The sequence below is a fragment of the Netta rufina genome, assembly GCF_964035555.1.
Source record: "Netta rufina genome assembly, chromosome: 2".
NCBI lineage: Eukaryota > Metazoa > Chordata > Aves > Anseriformes > Anatidae > Netta > Netta rufina.
Genome location: NC_140124.1, coordinates 21,615,133 through 21,639,258, shown reverse-complemented (window position 1 = coordinate 21,639,258; position 24,126 = coordinate 21,615,133). Strand labels below are relative to the sequence as shown.

Genomic DNA, 24,126 nt, shown 5'->3' with positions numbered 1-24,126 from the left:
ATTACCGTATTTTCTCCTGGATGATTTAATGTTTCTTCAAGCTCTGGAAGCATAAAGTGAAGTTCATTTTTTCTCCTCAAGCCTGTCTTTTCTATGGTCCTGTACATCATCTCTTTAAGTATTCAACACATGCCCAAGTATTTATTGAACCTGTTTTTTGTTTGTTTGTTTGTTTGTTTGTTTTTATTTTCTTTCTTTTTCAATGTAGGATTATGGGGTACTCCCTTTCAGCTAAAAAACACTTCATGTCCTACATCTTCTCTTGCCCCCATTTTCCCCATCTTGCCATGCTGTAATTTAGCTCAGTGCAGCATTCATCTTCTCCTTATTTTTCCACTCAGTCCCTGTTATTTAAGTATTGACATCTTTCTGCTGCTGAATGTGGTACCTTTTCCTCTCTCTCAAAAAAGTGAAGACAAGGACTCTGATTATACCATGTTCATTTAATCTGATGTCTTCCTCAGTCTGTGATTTCTGTTGCCCTTTTCACTGCCATCATTTCTCCGTTGTGTGCCTTGTTTTCTTCTGTATGTACAACTATGTGACCATCCAAACACACATTTTCTTATTCCTACCACAATAAAAAAAAACAAGTTCTCTAAGTAAAAAGGACTTCCAAGCTTTTAAAAGATGATTGGGTCAAATTAACAGTATTAACATTCTCATTTATATTCAAAATCCTCATGCTCTTCTCTTGTTCTTTTGCCCTCTGAATGAGTTTTGCCTGGTTTGTCTTTGGCAAAATGCAAGCTTCATGAAATAAGGAAGTCAAACAGCTGAAATTTCAAGTTACCTAGCTTTGAACACCCAAATCAAGACTGAGGCACTTGGCACGGTCTGGAAATTAGTTCTGCTTAAAGAGTTTCAGGCTAAGCGTCAAACCTCAAAGCGTGCCATGCCTCTTGTCAGTTTGGAAAATCTTGGCCTTTACGTCCCAGTCATTACTAAAGATACTGCTGAGAGTCATCGGCTAGTGCTGTTGCTATTAAATGCAGTGATTCAGAGTATACAGGTTATCTTTTTTTTTTTTTCCTTATTTTTTAAGGATGGATTACAGTAATCGCTCGACCTATGAGAGAGCTGAAAAACTTCAGTTTCTCTCCACTATGTTGCTAGAATTGTGCATGCTGTTTGAGACAACACGGGACTCAGGCAGAGGGCCATACTGGCTTTGAAAATGCCTACCTGATTTGTTAAAAGAGGGATGAAAGGATACAGAAAATACCCTCTTCTGGCAACTAGAAACCAGAGTAGAGGGGAACTTTATGCACAGCAATAATAACATCGTGCAACTGGGTGGCATGAGTCATGCTCAGAACACTTCCCTAGTGATGAAAGACTTACCAGTTTCATATAGTTCATTTTACATTAAAATATAATACTGCAGAGAGACATGGTTAGTTTTGAGTATATAACCTAGTCATTTCCTTGAAAAAATCAGTAGCTACTCACAGACATTCGGTATGTTTTGTAACAATGGCAACTACTGTAGGCAATACAACTTTAAAAATACATTTCATAAAAGAATTTTCAATGTATTTTTAAGGCCATAATTAGTCAAGGAAGTCACTCAAAAAGGGAGACTTAAATGCCCAGACACTTATGTGTTAGCCTCATGGTGTTCCAAAAAGCAAAATCAGCTGTTCTCTGGCAGCGTGTAGGGAGAAGCAATCTCTGGGTTCAGAAACAGACGACTTCTCTCTAGGCTCAGAGGGGTTGCCCTCAGCTAGCTTGTCCAAATGCTGAACCAAGGCTACAGGGAGTACTGGCCGTTCTTGGGGGACCCCTGTCACAGCCCCCAGTTAGAGTAAGGGACAGCCCCAGCTGAAGATTTACAACCAGAATTTGCAATTTTTTTATTTTTTATTTTTTTGGAAATGGGAACCTAACACTTTTCTGCTTTCAAAACCTGACATGTCTGAGTCTTCTGAAACCACAGCTGAAGGATGAAGTGCTCTTTTTCACTAGAAGTTGCAGCAGTCACTCAAGTAGCAGGCCACAGGGCTTGCTGTGTCTGCGTATTATGAAGATTCCCTATTCAGTTGCTGCAGGACATTAACACTCTTTCATGTCCTCTTGTTATAGCGAGTCCCTCTTGCACAGAGCATGTTCAATATTCATGGCAGCAGGGGAAGAGCAAAGGAATGCCTCTATAGCCTTCCAGTCCATGCTCCCAAAAGGATTTAAGGATGCTTTATGGAACTGACAGACAAAGTGATTGCATTTGCATAGCAAGATGTTTTTGGTGGATATTTTATATTTAAGGGTCATTACATACTTTCTGGAAAAAAAAAACAAAACACAAGCATTTCATATTGTAAAGCAGAATCTTCACTGAAAGTGCGGAAATCTAAGTCATGAAATGAGTCAAATCTGTTTAGTCCAGGTTTATAATAATAGGAAAGCACATTCAATATTTGAACTAAATTTCTCTAGTTTCTTGCTGTTTAAATCAAACGACTAAAGAAAAATAATGTGAATTTTGTTATTTTCAGTGATTTTTTCAGACCAACACCTACTTGTCAGAGAAGTTCTGACTGTTACAAAGAATTTGTCATTCTTAGTGTAACAGATTTTCAGTATAAAGTAGTTTAGCCATCTGCACCCTCTCCCTATGCACACCCCTTTTCCTTTTCCCTGTTAATGAAAGTTAAGCAACAATTCTTTTTTTTTTTTTTACTACGCTTGTAGGCACTGATTCTGTATTTCATTCTTGGCTGTGAACCAATACATCAATTCTCTGGCCAAAAAAAAAAAATTAAATTAAAATTAAAAATAATTAAAAATGCCAAAATGAATGCAGCAGCATGAACCAAAAGGCTCACAAGAAAAACACAAATTTCATTAATAGACTAGTTTATGAATAATCCCCGACGTGGTGTTTAGTGATGCTGTTTGCTGTGTATGAAGTGGTCAAGATCCTGACTGGCCAGGGTCTCCGAGAGTCCCATGGCACTTTCTTTAAAATTAGGCTGATTACTGTGGTTTTATTGCAGTTCAAACAAGTACACTCTCCATGATTTTTACAGCTATGCTGAGATACCTTTGCTGCCAAGTACTCTGGATATCTTTCTGCATTTCAAGAGCCCAGTTCTTGTTCCCCTTTGGGTTTGGGATGCAAATACAAGCTATGTTTATCACAGCCTTACAAGAAACTTGGAGCTTCCTCCATTTCTGCACCTGTGTTAAATGCCAACCAGCAAAAGGCACTTTAGAGTTTATTGTAAGTCTGACAACTGACAATATCCTAACATTTTTAGGAAAATTTCACAGTGAGAAACAGCAATGAGGCAGGTAGCCAAGAGTACATATGGTAACATTGGCATAAACATATGGAGATTACATTTGAAACAAGGGGGGAGGAGGTCATATTTATTTACCAGAACAAACACCTCCCTGAATTTTAGGGGCAAAGCACTTTCTGAATGAAGGATGACAGTTGTGTGTGTGTGCCATAAAAGGTTTTGTGGAGTAGAAACAAATTGTGGTCTATTAGGAGAAACAGATTGAGCATGGCGCACCTCTAAAAAACCAACAATCTGTTACAACTATTGGCGCTGCTGAGTAAAGCATCTTTACTCCGTGAGGCTGTATGCTATGTGCCGCTTTACTTTTTGCCTGCTCATACAAGGAGCATGTACTTTTGTGCCAGGACTCACAGAGCCTTATGGCTCAAACTTGATGGCTTGAACAAAGCACTGTCAGAGGACCGAAGAGCCAGCCAGCCTCAGGAAGGCTGAGTGGCCCCTGCCTCCTATTCAGGGCGTGAATGAAGCAGGCTCTAGGCTAGGACTCACGCTGCAAGCACTTCAGTAGCTCAACCTTGTCAGCTTCATTGTCACTACTAAGCTTCCATGCACAACGAAGGAAATTACCGACATTTAGACACAAACCCTTACTTCTTGTTGCCATCAAACTAAAGCACCCACACACACAAAACAAACAAACAAACACCACAACCTTTATAAAATATATGGGCTTCAATTCTTCCTGTAAGGTACAATACCTGAAACAGAATATCTTCACTGTGAATTGGGGTATGAAAATGACCTTACCATCTGCCCACTGCTTGTGTTCAGGTTTATCAGAATTTCCAGTGCAGACACTTGCTTCTGCAGGACTGTGAGTTGAACAGAATTAAAAATCAGTGGTAGTTTTGCATCCCACAAGTGCTGAAGGAATACATTACAGATAGTATCTCTACGCTGTATCAGTCACTTCCTATAGCAAAGAGGGAAAATGTGTCACTTATGAGATGTGTCACTGCAGGATTGCTCCCTAGGGAACATGCCTCATGCCTTGGCCATCAAGTTTTATACTCTCTAAACGATAGGGGCTTCCATCATCTCCCTTAAATTACTTCTGCATTCATGCTGAAAATGATCTCGGGGAGTGTTCTTACTGCTACTTGGTCTAGTTTTTCCCTGCCACATGCCCTGTACTACCAACATCACTCTACCGCTGGGCAGCCCCACTTTGGTAGCACCAGGATTTTTGCCTGGACTTTGAGGCTATTTGGGGATTGTGTCTAGTGAATAGTAATCATCCAGAGAGGTGCCTTCTGAGGACTCTGATGCTTTGCCTACTGAAATTAAAAGCAAAAGCCTATTAAAAAGCCTTGGCTAAAACCAAGCCTGCTGCTATCCTAGTTGTCACAGGGATTGTGTCCAAAAGCACAGCGAGATCCCACTCGCGGCTATCTCTGTACGGTGCTGGCATCCACACTAAAAACCAGCTCTGGCCTGGGGCTGTGGTTACCCGAGGGCCAGACCCGAGCGGATGGAGGACACGATGAAGTGCTGTGAAAGGAGGAGGACACCATGAAATGCTGTGAAGGGAGGACACCACGAAGTGCGTGCGCTGAGGGGGCTGCTGGTGACAAAGGAAAGCAGAAACATTTCATTTTTCTGCCTGTGCTGGACGCCTGGCAGCCCTCTGTGCGGAGTTAGCATCACTCTGCCTTAACCTCCCTGTCTTTCAGGAAGCTAAGAAAGAGGGAAAACCAAAAAAATATATATAAAAAAAAAACGGTTTCTCAGAAAGACTCAGCGCTACGTGTACCGCCCCAGCGCGGGCTCCGGGCTTTCCCTCCCCGCCCTCCAAATCACTGCGGGCTCCAGAGGGGGCGTGGGGGCCCTGGGCAGCCCCGTCCCCCCCGTCGGCAGCCCCAGCGCCCCCGGGAGCCGCCCCCCGCCCCGCTTTGTGCCGCCAGGAGCCCCCCGCCCCGTCCTCCCCCCCGGGCCGGGCCGTCCCCTCCCCGCGGGCCGGGCGCGGCCATTGGTGGCGGGCGGCTCGGGGCGGGCCCGGCGCCGCCTCAAAAGATGGGGCCCGGCCGGGGGCCGCCGCCCTTCTCCTCAGAGCCTCGCCGCGCCTCAGCTCCCCGCCGGATTACAAAGCCCGCTTCGTCTCCTTCTCCTCCTCCTTCTCCGCCGCCACCATGAGCATCAGCAGCAAGAACTCCTCGTACCGCCGCATGTTCGGCGGGGGCAGCCGGCCCAGCACGTCGAGCCGCTACGTGGCGAGCAGCAGCAGCCGCTACTCGCTGGGCAGCTCGCTGCGCCCCAGCGCCGCCCGCTTCGTCTCCGCCTCGCCCGGCGGCATCTACGCCACCAAGGCCACCTCGGTGCGGCTGCGGAGCAGCATGCCCCCCATGCGGCTCCACGACGCCGTGGACTTCACGCTGGCCGACGCCATCAACTCGGAGTTCAAGGCGAACCGCACCAACGAGAAGGTGGAGCTGCAGGAGCTCAACGACCGCTTCGCCAACTACATCGACAAGGTGCGCTTCCTCGAGCAGCAGAACAAGATCCTGCTGGCCGAGCTGGAGCAGCTCAAGGGCAAGGGCACGTCCCGCCTGGGCGACCTGTACGAGGAGGAGATGCGGGAGCTGCGCCGGCAGGTGGACCAGCTCACCAACGACAAGGCGCGGGTGGAGGTGGAGCGGGACAACCTGGCCGACGACATCACGAGGCTGAGGGAGAAGTGAGTCGGGTTTTGGGGCCGGAGGGGTGCGTTGGGTGGGTGCGTGGGGAGGGCAGGGCAGGGCGTGCCGTGCCGGGCGGCCCCCTCACCGCTGTCTCGCCGCTTGCAGGTTGCAGGAGGAGATGCTGCAGCGGGAGGAGGCGGAGAACACCCTGCAGTCCTTCAGGCAGGTGGGTGCGGGCCGTGTGGGGTGGCTGGGGGGAGGCCGGGGGGCTGCGGCCCCACACAAAGGAGCCGGCGCGGATCTGAGGCGGAGCCGCCCCGCTGGACCCCAGGAGGGAGGGGTGGGGGTGGGGGGGCTTTGTCTGGCTGGAGCCCGGCCCGGGTTACAAAAGCGCTGCGGAATCGCTTGGCGAGCCGATAAAAGAGAAAGGGAGCAGCCATCTGCTCGCTCGGCTGAAGGGTATTAATGGTTTCTATGGGATTCACCCAGGAATGCAGATCGGGGCTTTACAGGCCGGGATAATAGCCCGCTTTGTGTCGGGGGGGCGCGGGGGGCTGCATTCCTCCCGGGTGTGTAATGTTTTTTGGGGGGAAAAGTGTCCGACGGGTGTGGGGCTGCGGTTTTGTACGAGGTAGAGCTCCCTTTCTGCGAACTGCATCGCTTGGTGCCCTCTCAGAGAACTGCTTCAAATTTAGCCTCTCATATCGGCGGTGTCTGCTGATCAGAAACAGGCAATTCATGCCTGGGGTAAGTTCACAGCAGTCAAGTCCGTATTCGTGTGATGCCTGTTAGGAATGTGGTGTTTCATCCCCTGTGAACCAAGGTGTTAATGTAAGAAACAAGCTGCACTGGAGTTCAGTCTCTGTAAGGAAGCTATGATGTTGGCCGGATAATCTAAAACTCAAGCGATGGCCAGAACCAGCTGTGTAGTGTTAAAAAGTTCTGAGCTCAGGCTTTGATTTGCACAAAAACAGCTTTTGGCTTGGGTTAAGCCTTGTTTGGACTGGGAGATATTTAGGAATGTGCCTTCTCAAAACAAGGTATCTTTCCTAAAACTGCTGCATTGCTAGCACTCCTCCTAGCTGGAGCTGACTGCCCAGTATCTCCAGCGCTGACTTAGTCTCAGAGCTCTTTGTAGGCACTGGTAAATACCAACATTCAGGAAGTCACCATCTGATTCTCAGTATTTCCCTGCCCAAAGCTTCTGACTACACTGTAACTGTGGTCTGAGGGTAGGTGTCTCAATCAGGTAGTGTGGAAATTGAGACTCCTACTCTCATTTGGCCTGGCAAGTCCACCCATTCTGCCACCATTCTGGGCTCTGAAGTTTGAAACAATCCAAGACACCGTCTTAACTATAGTTGCTCAATTACTAGTGCTAAGTCGATTTAAAGTAGTGTGAAGTTCAATGCAAAACCATTTCTCTTTTGTTCTAGAGAATCTAATCTATTCAGATTCATTCAGTCAAAAGTTCCTTTGACTTAAGGCTAACTTAATCTTGCATAAATATTTGTTGCACTTCAAGGCATGTCTACCTCTGTCTCAAACCGATTAAACTTTGTGAAGGCTCCAGGCTTTTAAGCGAGCTTGGCTTTGTGCGTATCCCATGTTCATTATCCACTTCTCTGTGCTGCAGTGAGGGCTCATTCAGAAGCTCAGCCTCCAGCTGGTCTGTGGCAGCAGTGCAGTTTGAACTGTACCCGTTTAACTTCTAAGGTGTAGCTTATGTGTAAGAACTACAGATCAGTCTGAAGCACTAATGCAGTGATGATATAAATAGTACATGCTAATGAGTATGACTTGAACCAGAATAATACTTAATTTTTACTTTTTTACTTACCAGAGAACAGTAGGTTTAACATCAAGATTTTGAAGACTAAGTATGTTTCAGTATAAGTGGTTCCGACATGTGAAATACAGTTCATACAATGCTGGAGCTGAAACACCCTCTTGTGCTTTCCATTGTGGAAAAAAGTGATTATTAAACCATTATGTTCTGGCACTGGAAGGGTGTATAAGCTTAGATTTGGAATGCTTCAGGAGATGCTTTGCTGTTCTGATATATCTTCAAATTTACCTTACTGGAGCAGTTGTACACTTCAGTATTTTAAAAGAAAGTGAACAACTATTTGAACTAGCATGTCCAAAAGCTGCCTACTGTAGACTATTTAACTGAGTGGTGCTGAATTAAAATTCTAGTTTTCTGAAGAAAAGACACATGAATTTTCACATATGCTGTGGGGTGTTCTACGTAAAATAAACATGGAGGTTCAGTGACTTCTCAGAACAAAAGAGGAATTGTAATTAGTGAGAAAGTTACTGCAGCTCTGTCAACTACTCTAGCAGCAAGGAAAAGAACCTGACCCTATGGCAAGACTATAATGGGTCAGCTTCTGGCTGATGAGAGCTTTTTCTGAAATCAGCAAGCACATTCAACCCTCCTATGTGGCTGACATTAAAGAATCTCTTAGGATAAAATCAATACACAGTTCAATTACTTGTATGCATGACTTAAACCCCACTTGCTTGGGCTATAAATAGCTTATTCATTTATATGGCTCTCTATCCATCTAGGAAATAGGGAATGCAGAAGTGCATCCAACTGAATGAAAATGAATGTAGTAAAACACATTGCATATTGAATGAGCCTTCAACTTAAGATGCTTTCAATTACAAGTTGCTGAAAGTTCTGTAGTTTTTCAGGTCTAGGAAAAAGTCAGTCTACAGTATTCGTTTTTTTTAAGATCTTCTGGGAAGTCTTTAAAAGTCTGCCTAATGGTGTAAGCATTAGGTCATAGTCATGTAGCTTCATTCCAGATGGATCTTCAAGTTTTTTGGGGAGGAGAACAAATGATTTAAGGATTTTTTTTTCCTCTGGACTGGAAAACAGAGCCAAGATGAGCTGTGGGTGTACAGCTGGAGTTGGTAGGGAAGTTGCTTCATAACACATCAAGGGGCGTTCTGCTGGGAAAGAACACCAGAGAACTCTTCTGGTGCAAGAACTTAATCCCTGAATGGCAATAATGCAAGGAATGGCTTTCTAGTAGCCTAAAGAAAACAGTTCCATTTTCAAAGGTGCCATACCAGCGAGCACTGCTGATTAAGAATGCTTATGCTCCGGACAAATCCAGAAAGGCTTTGAAGCAGGCTGTGAAAACCTGGGACTTAGGCTAATACCGTAGGAGCACAAGCATGCAGCTGGTATGAAAGGATCGGTCTTCCCCTTTACAAATGAATTGTTTTACTTCCATGTTTAAAATGTAAAAAGTTACCAATCAATGGTTAGGTGTCAGTTATGTTTTGAACGAATTCAAGCTGCTCCCACGTAACATTTATGACATATCTTCTGTTGTGCCTTAAATGAATTTTTGCCGTTGATTAAGACTATCTCCGTCCAGCAAAAGGTGGAGTCTTTGCCAGCTAACTTGAGGGTGTAGGCAGCAATGACTAACTCAATTTGTGTTTTGTCCTCATACCTTCTTTTTCTCAGGGGAGATCTGGCGAACTACTTGTGGTAGTGCTGGCCTGCAGTTCCTATATATTTTTCTAGCTTTAGCCATGTTTTCAAGCTGTGGTCTGTGGACCCAAGGGGCTGTACAGTTGGCTACTGAGGAGTCCATAGGAGATAAACAAGAAGTTAAGCTCCCTGCTAGGCATTTGGGCACATGGGTTACACTTTGAAGCCCCACTGGAAAGGTGGAAGCCTAAAAATTGAAAGACGAACTTGTTGTTTTCAGTGATGTCAAGCTAAAAGAGCTTAGCACTCACTTGTAACCTAGGTATGTGCTGTATCTTTGAGCAGGGTTTACATCCACCATGATCTGCGTGCTCTTGGTTGTGGTTAGCAATGCCATAGCAAAGGTGACATCTTCATATACTGTGTAGCTACCAAAGTTGTGATAAGGGTGCATATAATCGTTTCTGAGGCTGAGGTAGGAGTTGGCAAAAAGGTGGAGGTTTTTCACTGGTCTTGATTTCATCTTGTCTTGCCAAGGAACTTGGATGTAGGAAGAGTCTGTGTGCTACTGAACTTGCCATAGAAGATTCCATGATATGACAGTTCTGTAAGATTGCTAATTGGTCTTCTCTCTCTCATCAGGATGTTGACAATGCCTCTCTGGCACGCCTTGATCTTGAGCGCAAAGTTGAGTCCCTGCAAGAAGAGATTGTCTTCTTGAAGAAGCTTCATGATGAGGTAAGCTGAACAATGAGGTCTGTGATTGTGTGCTGTTGGTCAAGTGGGCGAGCAAACTCTTTGCTGGTTCTGGCCCAGGGTCCTAACCTATATGTTGTGTATATTGTTAGATATTAACCGAGTGTCTGCTTCTCTCTAAGGAAATCCGAGAACTGCAGGCCCAACTCCAGGAACAGCACATCCAGATCGATATGGATGTTTCCAAGCCTGATCTTACTGCTGCCCTGCGTGATGTTCGCCAACAGTACGAAAGCGTTGCTGCTAAGAATCTTCAGGAAGCTGAAGAGTGGTACAAGTCCAAAGTAAGTAAAATCTGTTGCTGGATTGTTCAGATCCAGCAGGCACTCAAATCAACTTCAGCTAACAGCTTTGCTGTTTGTTTTGGACACTAGTACAGCTATGGAACAGGGTAGTCTTTAAACTCCTGGTCTCTGAAGAGCTGGAAAAAAATCAATGTTTGCTGTAAACACAGCATTAAACTAAAGGGTGTATATTTCTATTCTGGTAGCTGGAGGCAGCTGTTGATGATACACTGGAGAAAAAAATAATGAATGGGTGAAAAGATGATGAAAAGATGGGAGACATTAATAATCCTATAGAAATAGGAAGACATTTTATGTGTAATGTTGAACTGTTTCAGGTGTTAGGACTTGAAATAGTTTCAGCTGCCTCCAAATTGTGTCCAAAAATAGTCTGTTAAACCATTTCTGTTGAAGTGTTTTGCTAACCAAACTGGGGATTTCCACAGTTTGCAGATCTCTCTGAAGCTGCTAACAGGAACAATGATGCCCTGCGTCAGGCCAAACAAGAAGCTAATGAATACCGCAGACAGATTCAGTCTCTCACCTGCGAAGTTGATGCCCTTAAAGGAAGCGTAAGTAGAAGACAGCGATTGTCGGGATGTTCTTTCCACTACAGCTTTAAGCACTGTGCTGTAGCTCAATGGATAGATGTGACTACAGCTGATCTCCCATGCAAGACAGCAGCACACCAGTACTTCTTGAAAAAGATGCTTTGGTTTCCATTTGCCTGTATGGGCTACAGTGCACTAGTCAGATTGATACACTGAACTAGTCTGTCTTCGGGTATAAAAAATACAAAAGGAGTTCATACTCTTGCCAAAATATTCACTGTTCGTATAATGCTTCCTGAGAGTGTTTATCAATTGTCTGTCAGGTACAGCTGAAGCTATACAAAAAGCCTGAGGCAGTAGTAGGGAAGAGGTGCAGATCTTGCTGTTGCTGGAAGCTGATTGCCTGAAAGGCTGGCTTGAAATAGATCTAACTACATCTGTAAATCCCCTCACTGAGTACTTTGTGTGCTTACTTGTAGTGCAAGTGTTAGACTTACTGTAAGGGTTTGCTTAGCTACCTGGTAGAACAAATGTGGCACACCTCTGATCAAGCAGTAGAATAACACCCTGACTTTTCAAGGGGAGGATAAGGAGACACATCTAGGATGTGCCTGGGCATTTTCAGAAAGGACGCTAATGTAATTCAGCTGTCCTGTTCTTTCTTGAAATCTTACAGGCCTTGAGGGTGGGGAGGAGTGGATGAACTGTAGCAGTGCCTTATCTTGTTATTCTCTTCCAGAATGAATCCCTGGAGCGCCAGATGCGTGAAATGGAGGAGAATTTTGCTCTTGAAGCTGCTAACTACCAAGACACTATTGGCCGTCTGCAGGATGAGATTCAGAACATGAAGGAAGAAATGGCTCGCCATCTTCGTGAGTACCAGGACCTGCTGAATGTAAAGATGGCTCTTGATATTGAGATTGCCACCTACAGAAAACTGCTGGAGGGAGAAGAGAGCAGGTAAAAATCCCATGCAGACACTTCTCTAAACAGTAATTGATAGAAAATAGTCTGTACCAGTGTCTGATTTGATTCTTTTTTTTTTTTCTTCAGGATTAACATGCCTATTCCAACCTTTGCTTCTTTGAACCTGAGAGGTAAGCCGCTTCACTTTGTTCATTGCTGGGAGCCTTTTCTTTAGCACAAGTCTTAAATAGTTCATTGAACTCTAGTGTTTGAACTGGTATAAATGCATGTGTATGAATATTCTTACATAAAACTACAATGTTTGCACTTCCCCTTGGATGGGAGGAGGTACTTTGTTCCTGGATGCAGGCATTATAAATGCCAGTACCTAGCAAGTGATTGCTTTAGATTTCTGCTGAGATTCTTTAGGAGGAATAAGATGAGAATAAGGAAGATGAGGTTTTGTTTTGTTTTTTTCATTCAAAGAGCAGAAGACTTCCCACTATACTAGATTGGGATTCTGAAAGTGCATCCTAAACTGTTATTCCTCATTTCTTCATCTAGATTATTAATATATTTTTCTTCTGCAGAAACCAACATTGAGTCTCAGCCAATGGTTGACACTCACTCAAAGAGGACACTTCTAATTAAGACTGTGGAAACTAGAGATGGACAGGTTGGTAGTAACTTCTGGCTTTATTCCTGGGTTTATTCCTAGCACGGCTGGCTGCTTTGTACAGTGCTGTAACTTGGGCTGCTGGTCAGTGCAGTGTGTATGTGGTAGTGAGTATTGAGGAGAGCAGCATCTGGGGCAGTCCAAGCTGCATGGTTTTACATGCAGATGTAGCAAATGGATTTTCAAGGAACAGATCACAAAATTCATCTGAGAGTAAAAACTTGAGTAGCTGCCAGTTTGCTGTTTAGAGAGGATTTTAAGTTCAGATGAATTAGCAGTTCTCAGAAGAGACTTCTACCACCACCAGGGAAGAAGTGGCACTAAACCAGAAATACTAACTAGAGGCAAAGCACTGTTTTCAGACCAAGTCAAAGTTTAAATGATTTCTTCACCCCATTAACCAACTAGACCTCCTCATTTATAAGTGATGGTTGATATCTGTTTGTTCATTTCTGTGCTGCTAGTTCCAATTCTAACTCTTCAACTGTCTTGATACTTAAATTCAACACAAGTATTTCTCCTTTTCAACAGGTTATTAATGAAACTTCCCAGCACCATGATGACTTGGAGTAAAGCTGAAGTGAAGATGCAAACTTAATGCAGGAGAAATTCTTACCAGCAAGGTTTAAAAAAGTCCATGTCTTAAAGGAAGAAACAGCTTTCAAGTGCCTTTCTGCAGTTTTTCCATGAGCGCAAGATTATTATGCTAGGAAATAGGTCTTAGATCTTGCAAACTGACTCTCCCTGAAGGATTAGAGTTTACAATGGAGTCTAGTTTACAAATAGCAATATCTTGTGCTGCAATACTGTTTTTAAGTATCTGAATTCAATAAAACTGCTTTTTCCAGCACAGTATGAGCAACCTGTCGCTACTTCAATAAATCTTTGGAAAATGGCTCTTGATGTGTTCTAATTTAACTTCATGACTTTCTGCAAAGCCATAACTTAATGCTGGATTTACTATACGGTTGACGGCTCCAGTACTGGTTGTGTGAAATGTTGTTTTTTCAGATTAACTAGATAAACTGTCTTCCCATTTACTGCTTAGGTTTTGGAACCAACTAAAATGGACTATAACTGGCAGATGCATAATGTATTATGATATTTCTTATCAGTTGAATAAAATGATACTTCAAGCTAATAAAAAATCTTGCTTTCATATACTATTTTCCTAGTTAACAGGAGCTAAGAATGTTCAAAGTACTTCTAACTAGTTTTATAGGGTCTAGTTCTAATAACTGTGAAATGTTGTTCATGCGAGTCCTTATCTGAGACAGCACCTTTGCAAAGCTAACAGCTGACTTGATGCAGTGACTTCATTTTCCAGGAAAGATTAGTTCCCAAAGGCTTGTCAGTGTTACAGAAGCTCAAATGAAGCCTTCAGCTGGAGTGGTGGCTTGCAGTGGTATTTCAGGGGAACCATAGGAGAAACTTTCCCAGCTGTCACTTGATGCCTGCCCTTTATGAAAGAGCCATAATGCTCCATGTTTTCTGCTGAATATCAGCCACAAGGCAGCAGAAGGGGGAAGAGAAAACTCATGTGGCCCGCTATAGTCCTTTTAGAGGGACAAGTGAGAGGCTGAAGTGAACTATTAGAGAAAATTTATTTTGTGTAGTGAGATACTTTTCAAACTAAAACAATTAGAACAGGCTACAGAAGTAACTGATTTGTTCTGCATTGCTCTCCCTGTAAAGCTTGCTGTTTACAAACTTCCAGTCAGATCTAATTTTCATGGGGTGAGTAAATGACAATTGGAGTTGATCACTAAGTATGAATAGCATTAGGTGCTAGTCCAGGGTATTGGTGGTAGTTTGAGTACTTGTGAAAATGTCTGTGCAATGTGAACTGATCTGCAGTATTATCAATCCCCCTGCACACACACACAAGCTTTTTTTTTTTTTTTTCCAAAAAAAATACATTGACCAAACGAATACAAATAGTGGCTGGTGTGAGGGGGCAGTAGGAGTCCAGTTTCTTCATGCTGTTGTCTGCAGTGCTCGTTTAGATGTGCAGTAACCAAAGTGCTGAAGAGGAAGATAGCCAGTGACTGGGGCATGCTGAAATGCTGTGTGTCCTGGGGATGGAGGTGTCCTGCAATCTGCAGGTAGGTGCCTGGATATGACTGGAGTTTATAACTTTGCACTGCCCAGGGAGAAGTGCTGAAGCTGATCTTCACAGCAGGAAAATGCCTAATCTTTAAAGAGGGGTGTGGTGGTGCTGTCCCTACCCTACTTTTCTCTAGTACAAGTTCAAGAGGACTTCTGTCTCCCAGAAGATGATGGCAGGCCAAGCAGTTTTCCCTGTTCTGCTGCACTTGTGCTGACGCTCAGCAAAAAAGCACAAAATCCAGTAGCCTGGGGTATGTGGCTCGCTGCTTTGGTGCCTCAGGTGCTCACCAGACAGAAAAGTCCTGCAGCTGGTCCTGTGTTCGTTCTGGTGATTCTTCCATGCAAAAGGGTCAGAGGTGACTCTCAGGAGAATGCCTGGAGCCGTGCCTCAGCCCCTGCTTGCTGTGAGCACAACAGCATGGTGAATGGTATATTCTCATTAAGAAGTGAGTGAACACAGCCTCCTTATGCCATGGAGATTACAGACACTGGGTTTTTTGCTACATACAAGCATCCGGAACAATAAAAAAGCACAAACGAGCTCTCATGTGAGATGCTTTCTGTGACAGTAGCAGCGCTGAGGATGTGCAATAGCTGATGTTGAACACTTGCTAGACGCTGGTGCCTACAACCTTTAAGGATAAGAGTGCAGCACGGTGCTTATCTGCTGCCTCTGACAGTTTGGGGTACTGAAAAGTCCCCACTTTTGCTCCAGCACTGAGGGAGCACTGGACAGTGGCATCCAGTGGTGTGTAGGCAGGAAGAGCTGGCACAGGGGGACAGTGGGGGCTACTGGTGGCACTGGGCAGAACCTGCAACACAGAGCAGGTTCTGAAATGCTCTCTTATTGCTGGAGGTTACCTGCATTGTGGTGGTCTCTCAGATGTTGCTTCTCCCCCTGCTGCCAGCTACCCAGCTGATTGCTGTCTGTTGCCTTTGATTTCCTCACCACCTGGATAAAAGAAGTGACTGTATCGAGCCCTGACAGGGAAGCAAAGGAGTTATTCCTGGCTCTTTTGTGCGCAGGGTTACGCATAGCACAGAGAAATATGTGGTAGAGCTTTCAATCCTGGGAATAAATAGAAAAAATAAATAAAAATAAAACCTAGTTGCCAAGGGGATAGGAAGACTGCGGGAAACTATTTCAAAGCCTGTACTGTGTGCAAGCACAAGGGCATTCTCACGGCAGAAAGGAGCGCTGCTGATGCCTGTGTAAACTTCTGGCTGATCTGGGCACGCCAGGCTTGTGCTCGCATATAAGCGCCTTAGTGCTGAGCCAGCAGCTAACCTCAGACCTGTATTTCACATCCTAATAACCTCAGCTGACAGCAGTACGGGCTGGCTTGCCACCACTGGCAGCTGTGCACTTGTCCTACCCTCTAACAGGCATCATGAAGTGGCTCCTGTGAGCTGAGCAGCAGCCTCAAAGGGCTGATTTTCCTCCCTCGCTGAGAGGCTGTTGCAAGTGAAAGTCCCCGGGTCACTGTATGATAAGTAACAGAAGTTACTGCTAAAGGCAACATCATTTTGGGGGGTGAATGTTGATTTCTAACAAGGCTTTCTGACAGTCAGTGTCCTTTCCAGTCAACCCTGGCAGAACCGATTTTGCCTGTCGCTTTTACTGCGTTGTGAAACCTTGCACGGTGCCTGCCTCCAAGTGTGTGAGCTGTACTCGGAGTAAAAAATAGTAATCCTCCAGAAAATCTTGATAATCTTGAGTCCTCATATTTAGTTTGTTTTGCTTCATGTGGCCAGAAGGAACAGAAATCTTCCAAAAGCCATTTATTGGAGCCTGCTGAACCTTCCCTGGTGTGAAAGCGCCCTAATGGGGGTCTCCACACCAGGCAGGGTGCCCAGATCTGCCTGTGATTTGGGCACTTACAGGACTCTTGCTCAAAATCCTATCTGCAGTTGTAAAATCCCACATGTAAAAGGTGCCCAGTGTAGGTTACTGAGCATTTTGGGACAGATATGTTCTCCTATGGGAGAATTAAAACATATCCCTTAGCCTCAGTTGCCCTTAGGCACCTGTGGAGCACCAAGAAAGCTGATGTCCCTGCCATAGGGGGATTGGTGGCTGTCACCCAGGACCTGCGCCATGTGGAGATCACATCCTGCTGGGGCACACCTGGCATGGGGAGGCTCCTGCTCCTGGCCAGGGCTTGCAGAGCCTGGTTTGCTTATGCCAGTGGGTAGAAAGGGAGGTGCCCAGGGGGTGTGAATGCCCACATTTAGAGAAGATGAGTGGCTGAGTGTCTGGATAGAGAATCTCACTGATGACAGGTAAATAACAGAAATTTTAATTGCAAATCCTTTTACTAGGGAAAGGAATGAAAGCCTGGGTATTACTGAAATTTTTGAAGTCATTTGCATATAATGAACCACTTTAGCAGACATTTGCTTGAGTGCAGTCATGCATGCAGAACTAGGAAGTGCCAAAAATAAAATTACATTTTCAATCTTCATTTGGTCTCTTTGTGCTCATGCAGAGCGCTACAGATTTCAGCTGCAAATTCATGGACCTTGTCCCATTCAGTGCACATACCAGATAGAAGTGAGCGCTCACAACAGCCCTGCGAGGTGGGTTACAGTCTCCCCATTTCACGCATGAGACTGTGAGGAAGAGCCATCAAGCTCAGGAGTGTAAGCTAAGCCCAGGGATCTGCTGTGAGGTCAGTCAGCACTCTATACTTTGAAAACACTTACTGGTTTCAGGTCCGGGTACGTTCACAGTCTGGATCTCAGCTCAAGTTCACAAACTGAAGATTCAGGGGATACCAGTGAAAAGCATGGTTCAGGTGAAATTGCCTGCCTCCAACAGTAAAGCTGTAGCACAAGGGGGAACAAAATCCAGTTCTACAGCATGTCATACAGCTCCCTTACCTGTGGGGCCCTTCTCTCTTTATAGCACATCACATTGTTCATCCACAGTTCCCTTCAGTGGCAATAAGGGAAGCGATGCTCTAGCAAGCTGTCCCTCCACAACCCAGCCCAAGGCCACACCTTGGGCCTTGGCTACGCTATGAGGAGCCCACAGGTGAAAATTGCTTTTGGGCTTCGGTCCGCAGCAACCAAACTCACTGCTTCACAAAAATGCAAGTCCATAGCAGCCAAATCTCTGCACAATGGTGCGTAATAGTTTCCATACGAACTCCTCAGCCTGACATTTTCTGCCCATTTCTTTTTCAGAGATGTATTGCAGCTGTCTCCCTGTGGTGGATTACACAAACTGCAAGGGGAAGGCAGCCTGTCCAAGCATTGCTTTCTGATGGATCCCTTACTGCAGTGTGCTATGCAGGATTGTATGGTCACTAATGGGAGAGAGGTGATGCTGAAGATGTCTCAGACTTGGCAGACACAAAATGAAATCGCTTTCAGGATGTAGAACTGTGGGAAATTGTCCGAAGTCAGCAGCCAAGCACCCACAGAGCTGCTTTCTCCCTCACTCTCTGGGACAGGGGGAGAAAATAGGAAGAACAAAAGTAAGAAAAATTATGGGTTGAGATAAAGACGGTTTAATACGTGAAAGAGGGGGAAAAAATAGAAGCAAGGCAAAGGAAATCATACAGCACCCCCCACAGGCAGGTCGATGCTCATTCAGTCTCTATGCAATGGCCACATGGGAAGCCAAAACCCCTCTTCTTCTTCTGTCTTTATCACAAATTTTATTGCTGGGCATGATGATATACAGAATGGAATATTCCTTTGGCCCATTTGGTCAGCTGTACCAGACATATCCCCTCACAACATTTTCCCCCTGAGCTTTCTTTTCTCCAGGCTGAACTTGTCCTCTTCTTGTATGTCAGGTGCTTCAAGCCCTTCCCTGTCTTTGTGGCCCTTGGCTGGACTTGCTCCAGCTGTAAATATCTCTTTTGTACCGTGGAGTACACAATATTAATCATTGAATTACACTGACTGGTCATGAAAAGGATCCATATACAGTGGTGACGTGACAGATGGGAGTGCAAGTAAAGGCCACAGCTCTAAAGTGAACAGCCATAGCAGGTCAGACCAACTATCCACCTCATCTGTTATAGTATTTGCTGAAGAAAAGGGCACAAGAAACAGGGTCTCAGTCCCTGGAATATCCTTCATTTTCCTGAAAACAAATTCAGGAAGTTTTTGGGCCAGTGACTTCATCCAGACCATTGATGAACTTGTCTCATCTATTCTGAATCCTTTAATATTTCTGGCTACTATCATCCTGTATTTCATTATTTGACAGCGTACCAGGGAAAAACATCTTCTTTGGATGATTTTATCCTCACTGTCTGAACCGACTGATTTTATTTTATTTTATTTTATTTTATTTTATTTTATTTTATTTTATTTTATTTTATTTTATTTTATTTTATTTTATTTTATTTTATTATTGTTATTATTTTTTATTCCAGACGTTTATGTGTTAGGAAACTTAGTAAATATTCACTCTGCATTCAGTCCCTGCATGCCACTCCTCATTTGACAGATTTCTCTAGTAGCTCTTGCATGTTTCTAACACCTAAGTGTCTTCTCATCTAGGAGCCCTCATCCAGGAACCCTAATAATCCTCATCTTTCTTCATATTTTAGTTCTGCTATAACCTACTTAAAACAAGGTGACCAAGACAATGAGTAATCTTTAAGACATGTGCATTGAAGCAACACAGAGTGACATAATGGGAACTCCTGCTTTGTGCTCAGTTGCTTTCAATGTAAGTAAAAATATCCCGTTTGGAGTTTTGATCATTGCTCAGTACTGGGCTGACATTTTCAGAAAGTTATCCACACTGACTCAAAGACCTATTTCTAATAGCTAATTCAGAATTCTAGCTTCACAGAGTTATTTTTTCCCCATTCTTTGCAGTCTTTGACATTAAATTTTCATTCATTTTGATCACCCAGTCAGCCAGGACTGTGATATCCTTCTGCAACTTTGAGCTTGGCACTAACACTGACTGCTCTTAATTTTGTACCAGCTGAAAACTTTGTCAACTTGCTGTTCATTCTTTGCTAGGTCACTGAAGAATACATTGAATGGCAAAGTCCAATGTACAAATGCTTGTGGGAGTCCAATGACAACTTCCTTCCGTAGCGAAGGCTGTCCATTATTTCTTGTTTCCTCCTTTCCTTGTTTCTGTCTTGTTTCCTACTTTCTAACTTAAAATAGGGAGGATATTCCCTCTCAATTCCTTAGCAATCTGCAGTGATCATTTTTCAAAAGCTTCTGACAAAATCTTCCATCTGTCTTACACACAAAGCTTGTAAAATCCTATAGACATTTCCACCAGATTCTTGAGGCATGACTTCCTCAGGAAAAAATGTGTGTGGAATCCTACCCAGTATAGCTGCTTTTACAATTTCTTCTGAATTTGCAAGGTGAAAATGTTAAATTTATTGCTCTATAAACTTCAGCATTATCCTGGAGACTTTTTATAGTCTGAAATTTTACTGGCCATTGATGATTCCTCTGACTCTGGAGTGCAACTAGCAATTAGTACTTTCACATTGAGGCACTTCAGACCTATTTAGTGGTTGCCATTCCATATTTTTCTTACCTGTCAATGCATCGATTTGTTCCAAAACCTCTTCAGTTTGAGATTGACCTTCATCTGGGGCTCCCTGACCTTATTCTTAATGAACTGTAGCCATGCTGTATTTTTCCTATGGCTTATCTTTGCTGAGTTCTAACTCTTCACTGTCTCACTTGAAGCTGCACTGAATTTCTGATAGGCATTATGTTTTGGATGTGTATGAAAGTGTTTTTTTTTTTTTTTATTAGCAATTTACCCCTTGAGCTGGTATTTGATCCAGCTCACTGGAGATTTACTTCTCATATGACAGAGACCATATTTTCTGGTTTGCTCATTTGAACGTGACTGCTGTCAAATTTTAGTAGTTCCCCTCACTGGCTTTTTTAATTGAGCTGTGTTTTTGTGTGTGTATGTGTGGTTTTGTTTGCTTTTTTATTTGTTTTGCGAGGATTTTCAGCAGGACATCAGGCAGTTTTCAGTGTTTGATAAGGTATCTCAAAAAGTGTCTTTGTGGCTTATAAGTTTTCAATCTTTTTTTTTCTTTTTTCTTTTTTTTCGTTTTTGGTGTCTACATTTGAGGAATTCTCCCTTTTGAAGTTCAGCTTGATTGAAGTGGACTTCCAGGGCCTTTTTCCTTCCTGGCTGGATATTAAATTTCAGTACATGCAACTGCTATATCCTTTTCACCACTAACCTCTTCACTTTCCACACAGGGTATAAATTACCCATCTCTCTCTTTCTTTTGCAAGATATGTTCTTAACATTTCTCTCCTTTAATTTCTCAGTATCTAGCCACCTTTTCCTTCATGTACTGCAGCTCCTATGTATCTAACTGAACATTCAGCAATTGCTTTGAACTTCGTGGAATCTACTTCAAACATGATAAAAAGGGCTTTCAGATGAAAGCTTGTTAGTTCTTTCCCCAAAATTTATTAGATTGGGCTACTATAGCACAGGGCCTTTATCCAAAAACCTTGTCTTGTACTGTTATTGAAGGGATGTTGGGGCACTGCAGGCCTCCCTGGGGCCAGCATGCCAAGGCCTCAGCTGCCAGAAGCCAGGCCCCATGGCATTCAGCTCACCAAGGGAAACACGGGAGCTCTGGCTTTGCTCGAGTGCAGACCCTGAAACAGATCCTTGTTTATGCCTTCACTCGTTGGTACCTCCAATGCCAGGAGAGCAGCACTGGCTGTAATGTAGGTGGTATCCTGATGCCACCACTGACTGTGTCACACTAGCTCCAGGCCATAGGTCAGTCACTGTGCTTGACAACCCCCTCAAAGGCTGGGCAGCGATATCTCTGCCTACTGTAGTTATAGGCTCTCCATACACCATATGAAGATCTAATTTGTAGTCCCCTCAGAGGTGGCTCCCTACAACAGGTTGGCTCGTTTTGGGGGTACTGGTGAGGTGGACCATGTGGAGATGGTGAATTTGGAGCATAGCCTGTCACATCCTCCACAGGGGTGATCAAAATGCTGGAGCATCTCTCATATGAAGACAGGCTGAGGGAGTTGGGGTTGTTCAACCTGGAGAAGAGAAGGCTCCGGGGAGACCTTATAGCAGCCTCTCAGTACCGAAAGGGGCCTACAGGAAAGCTGGGGAGGGACTCTTTGTCAGGGAGTGTAGTGATGGGACAAGGGGGAATGGCTTTAAACTAAAAAAGGGTAGGTTTAGATCAGATATTAGGATGAAATTCCTCACTCTGAGGGTGGTGAGGCACGGGAACAGGTTGCCCAGAGAAGCTGTGGATGCCCCATCCCTGGAGATGTTCAAGGCCAGGCTGGATGGGGCTTTGAGCAACCTGGTCTGGTGGGAGGTGTCCCTGCCCATGGCAGGGGGGTGGAATTAGATGATCTTTAAGGTCCCTTCCAACACAAACCATTTATGACTCTATGGTTCCATGGTTCTACAATTCTGTGATCTCAACTCCATGTGCTGCTACCCTTCTACACAGTGGGAGTGAGGTGCCTTGTGCTTGGTAGAGCACTGAGGCATCATGTCTGTAACTCAGTCTGCAACACTTTGCTCAGGAACTGCAAGGCTCTCCTTAGCTCCTCCACAAACATCACAGACTTCTGCAGAAAGAATAGTAGTAAACAGTAATATGGTAGCTTCAGAATACGTGCTAAATGCAGTGTAAATTGAGAGGCTATATCTGGAGACAAAAAGAGGCATAAAGATGGAAGAAAAACATTTACAGATTTACTGCTTTTGCATCTGACTTTAATTCCTTGGCTGAGCACAAAGAACTATGTATATTAGATATTTTGCTCTTGCAGGATATTGAAGGCTGAGGCATGAATTTATTTTTCAAAGGGAGGTGAGTAACACCTCCACCTGATATCCCACATCATCAGCCACCAGTTGGAGAGATGCACTTCGAACTTTGAGATTTGTTGACATTAATGCGGGTTAAAGTCTACATGAATAAATTCTGCAGGGTTTATTTGCCTGCAGTCTGAACTGAGCTCCCTGGAGCTGTTGAGGGGGTGAGAAGGAGACAGCAGCAATCTGATCAGAGGAGGAGGAAGTTCTACAGGACCTAGATAAGACAGGTTGGTATAGGCTTGGATATAAGTGGCTTGGAAAACCACTATTTTATCTTAAGTTTATGCATGAGACAAAGCAAAATACTTGGCTGGCCTTCTACCTTTGTTCAATTTCCTTTCCAGGTACACAAAGCAATTTCAAATAGAGGATTTGCTTTTCAACTCTCAAATATTATTTCTGCTCGTCCAAGAAGACCTTCCCCAAATGCACCATATATCACCAGGGACCTGCTCCACACTCCAAATGTTTTTTTCATGTAATAAATACTTGACATTTAGAAAAATTGCTTCTAAATTTACAGAGTGCAGTGCTCACAGTTTGAGATTACCCTCTAAACACCCTGAAGTGCCAGCCGCATAAATAAATATCTTTGCAAATAGATTCTCATTTATTAGTTTTGCAAGTGTATTTTCACTTCTTGGAGATGGATGATTACTATAGGAGGAAAGAAACAGCTCTGGCTTAAATTACATAGTAAGAAAGTGCAGGAGAAAGGGTGATCAAAAAAGTTAAATCCTCTCCTTGTTCTTTTTGATTTGTTTTCTCTTTGTAATTCAAGTTTCATAAGAATGGCACGATACATCCAAACTGTTCAACTGTGCTTTATGTCATGGTCCAACCAAACATAGATCAAGCTGTGAAACAGCAGCAAGAGAAAAACTACAGTTTTAAGAGAGATGGAAAGCCGTCTATCTTCAGTTCATGCATAGTCTCCATCATAGAGAACACAAATAGGTCTCAAGATGTGGTGTGTATACCCCAGTGACACTACTGGGAGAGGACCAAGCATCACTTTTCTCATTTAGAAGGGGACTAAGTACTCTTACGGGACAAAGTGCTTGGCGATAGAGAAATCAAGATACTGCTTACTAATATCACTACATAGAAATTAAAAATTAAAGATCCCTACAGAGGCACCCTTCCCTCTGAACTGCAAAGGCATGCCTCATTTCCACGGGGGAGTGTGGGAAGGAAAGAGAGAAAAGGTCTGATGGCCACAAATTGGCTAGCATCCCATCCCTTCTCACTATTGCAAAAGGCCTGTGGAGGGTGCCTATGTTGCAGAGGGTGGAGTATCGATGCAGTTAATAGTGTCATGCAAGGATACAACCTTAATCAACACACAAGGTGATCCTTTTGTCTGCTTTATCTGTCAAAAAGTTAACCCTCTTGTTCAAGTTGGCTTTCTGTTGTCAGTGGAGGCACATCGGCACCATGGTGATTGGGTCAAAGGGCCTGTTTCCAGTAGTGACTACTGTTTTCCATTAGTGACTGCTGATGAAGGCTAGGTGAACCCTGACTTCTAGCCTTTCTGAGGGCAAACTCCACTGGCCAGTCTCCTCTTCAGTACAGGCTGAGCCTCAGCAGCCAAAAATACAGGCGCCCAGAGATCCTT

The 24,126-nt window shown here is 44.0% G+C and overlaps 1 protein-coding gene across 1 annotated transcript; it reads left to right on the top strand.

Moving 5' to 3' along the window:
- Window positions 1-5,333: 5,333 nt before the first annotated feature.
- Window positions 5,334-13,691, top strand: VIM (vimentin). The gene is made up of 9 exons (XM_084306636.1): window positions 5,334-5,982; window positions 6,092-6,152; window positions 10,026-10,121; window positions 10,262-10,423; window positions 10,870-10,995; window positions 11,714-11,934; window positions 12,028-12,071; window positions 12,471-12,556; window positions 13,088-13,691. Exons 1-9 carry the CDS (start codon window positions 5,438-5,440, stop codon window positions 13,127-13,129), a joined length of 1,383 nt encoding a protein of 460 aa, XP_084162762.1. The 5' UTR covers window positions 5,334-5,437; the 3' UTR covers window positions 13,130-13,691.
- Window positions 13,692-24,126: the final 10,435 nt, after the last annotated feature.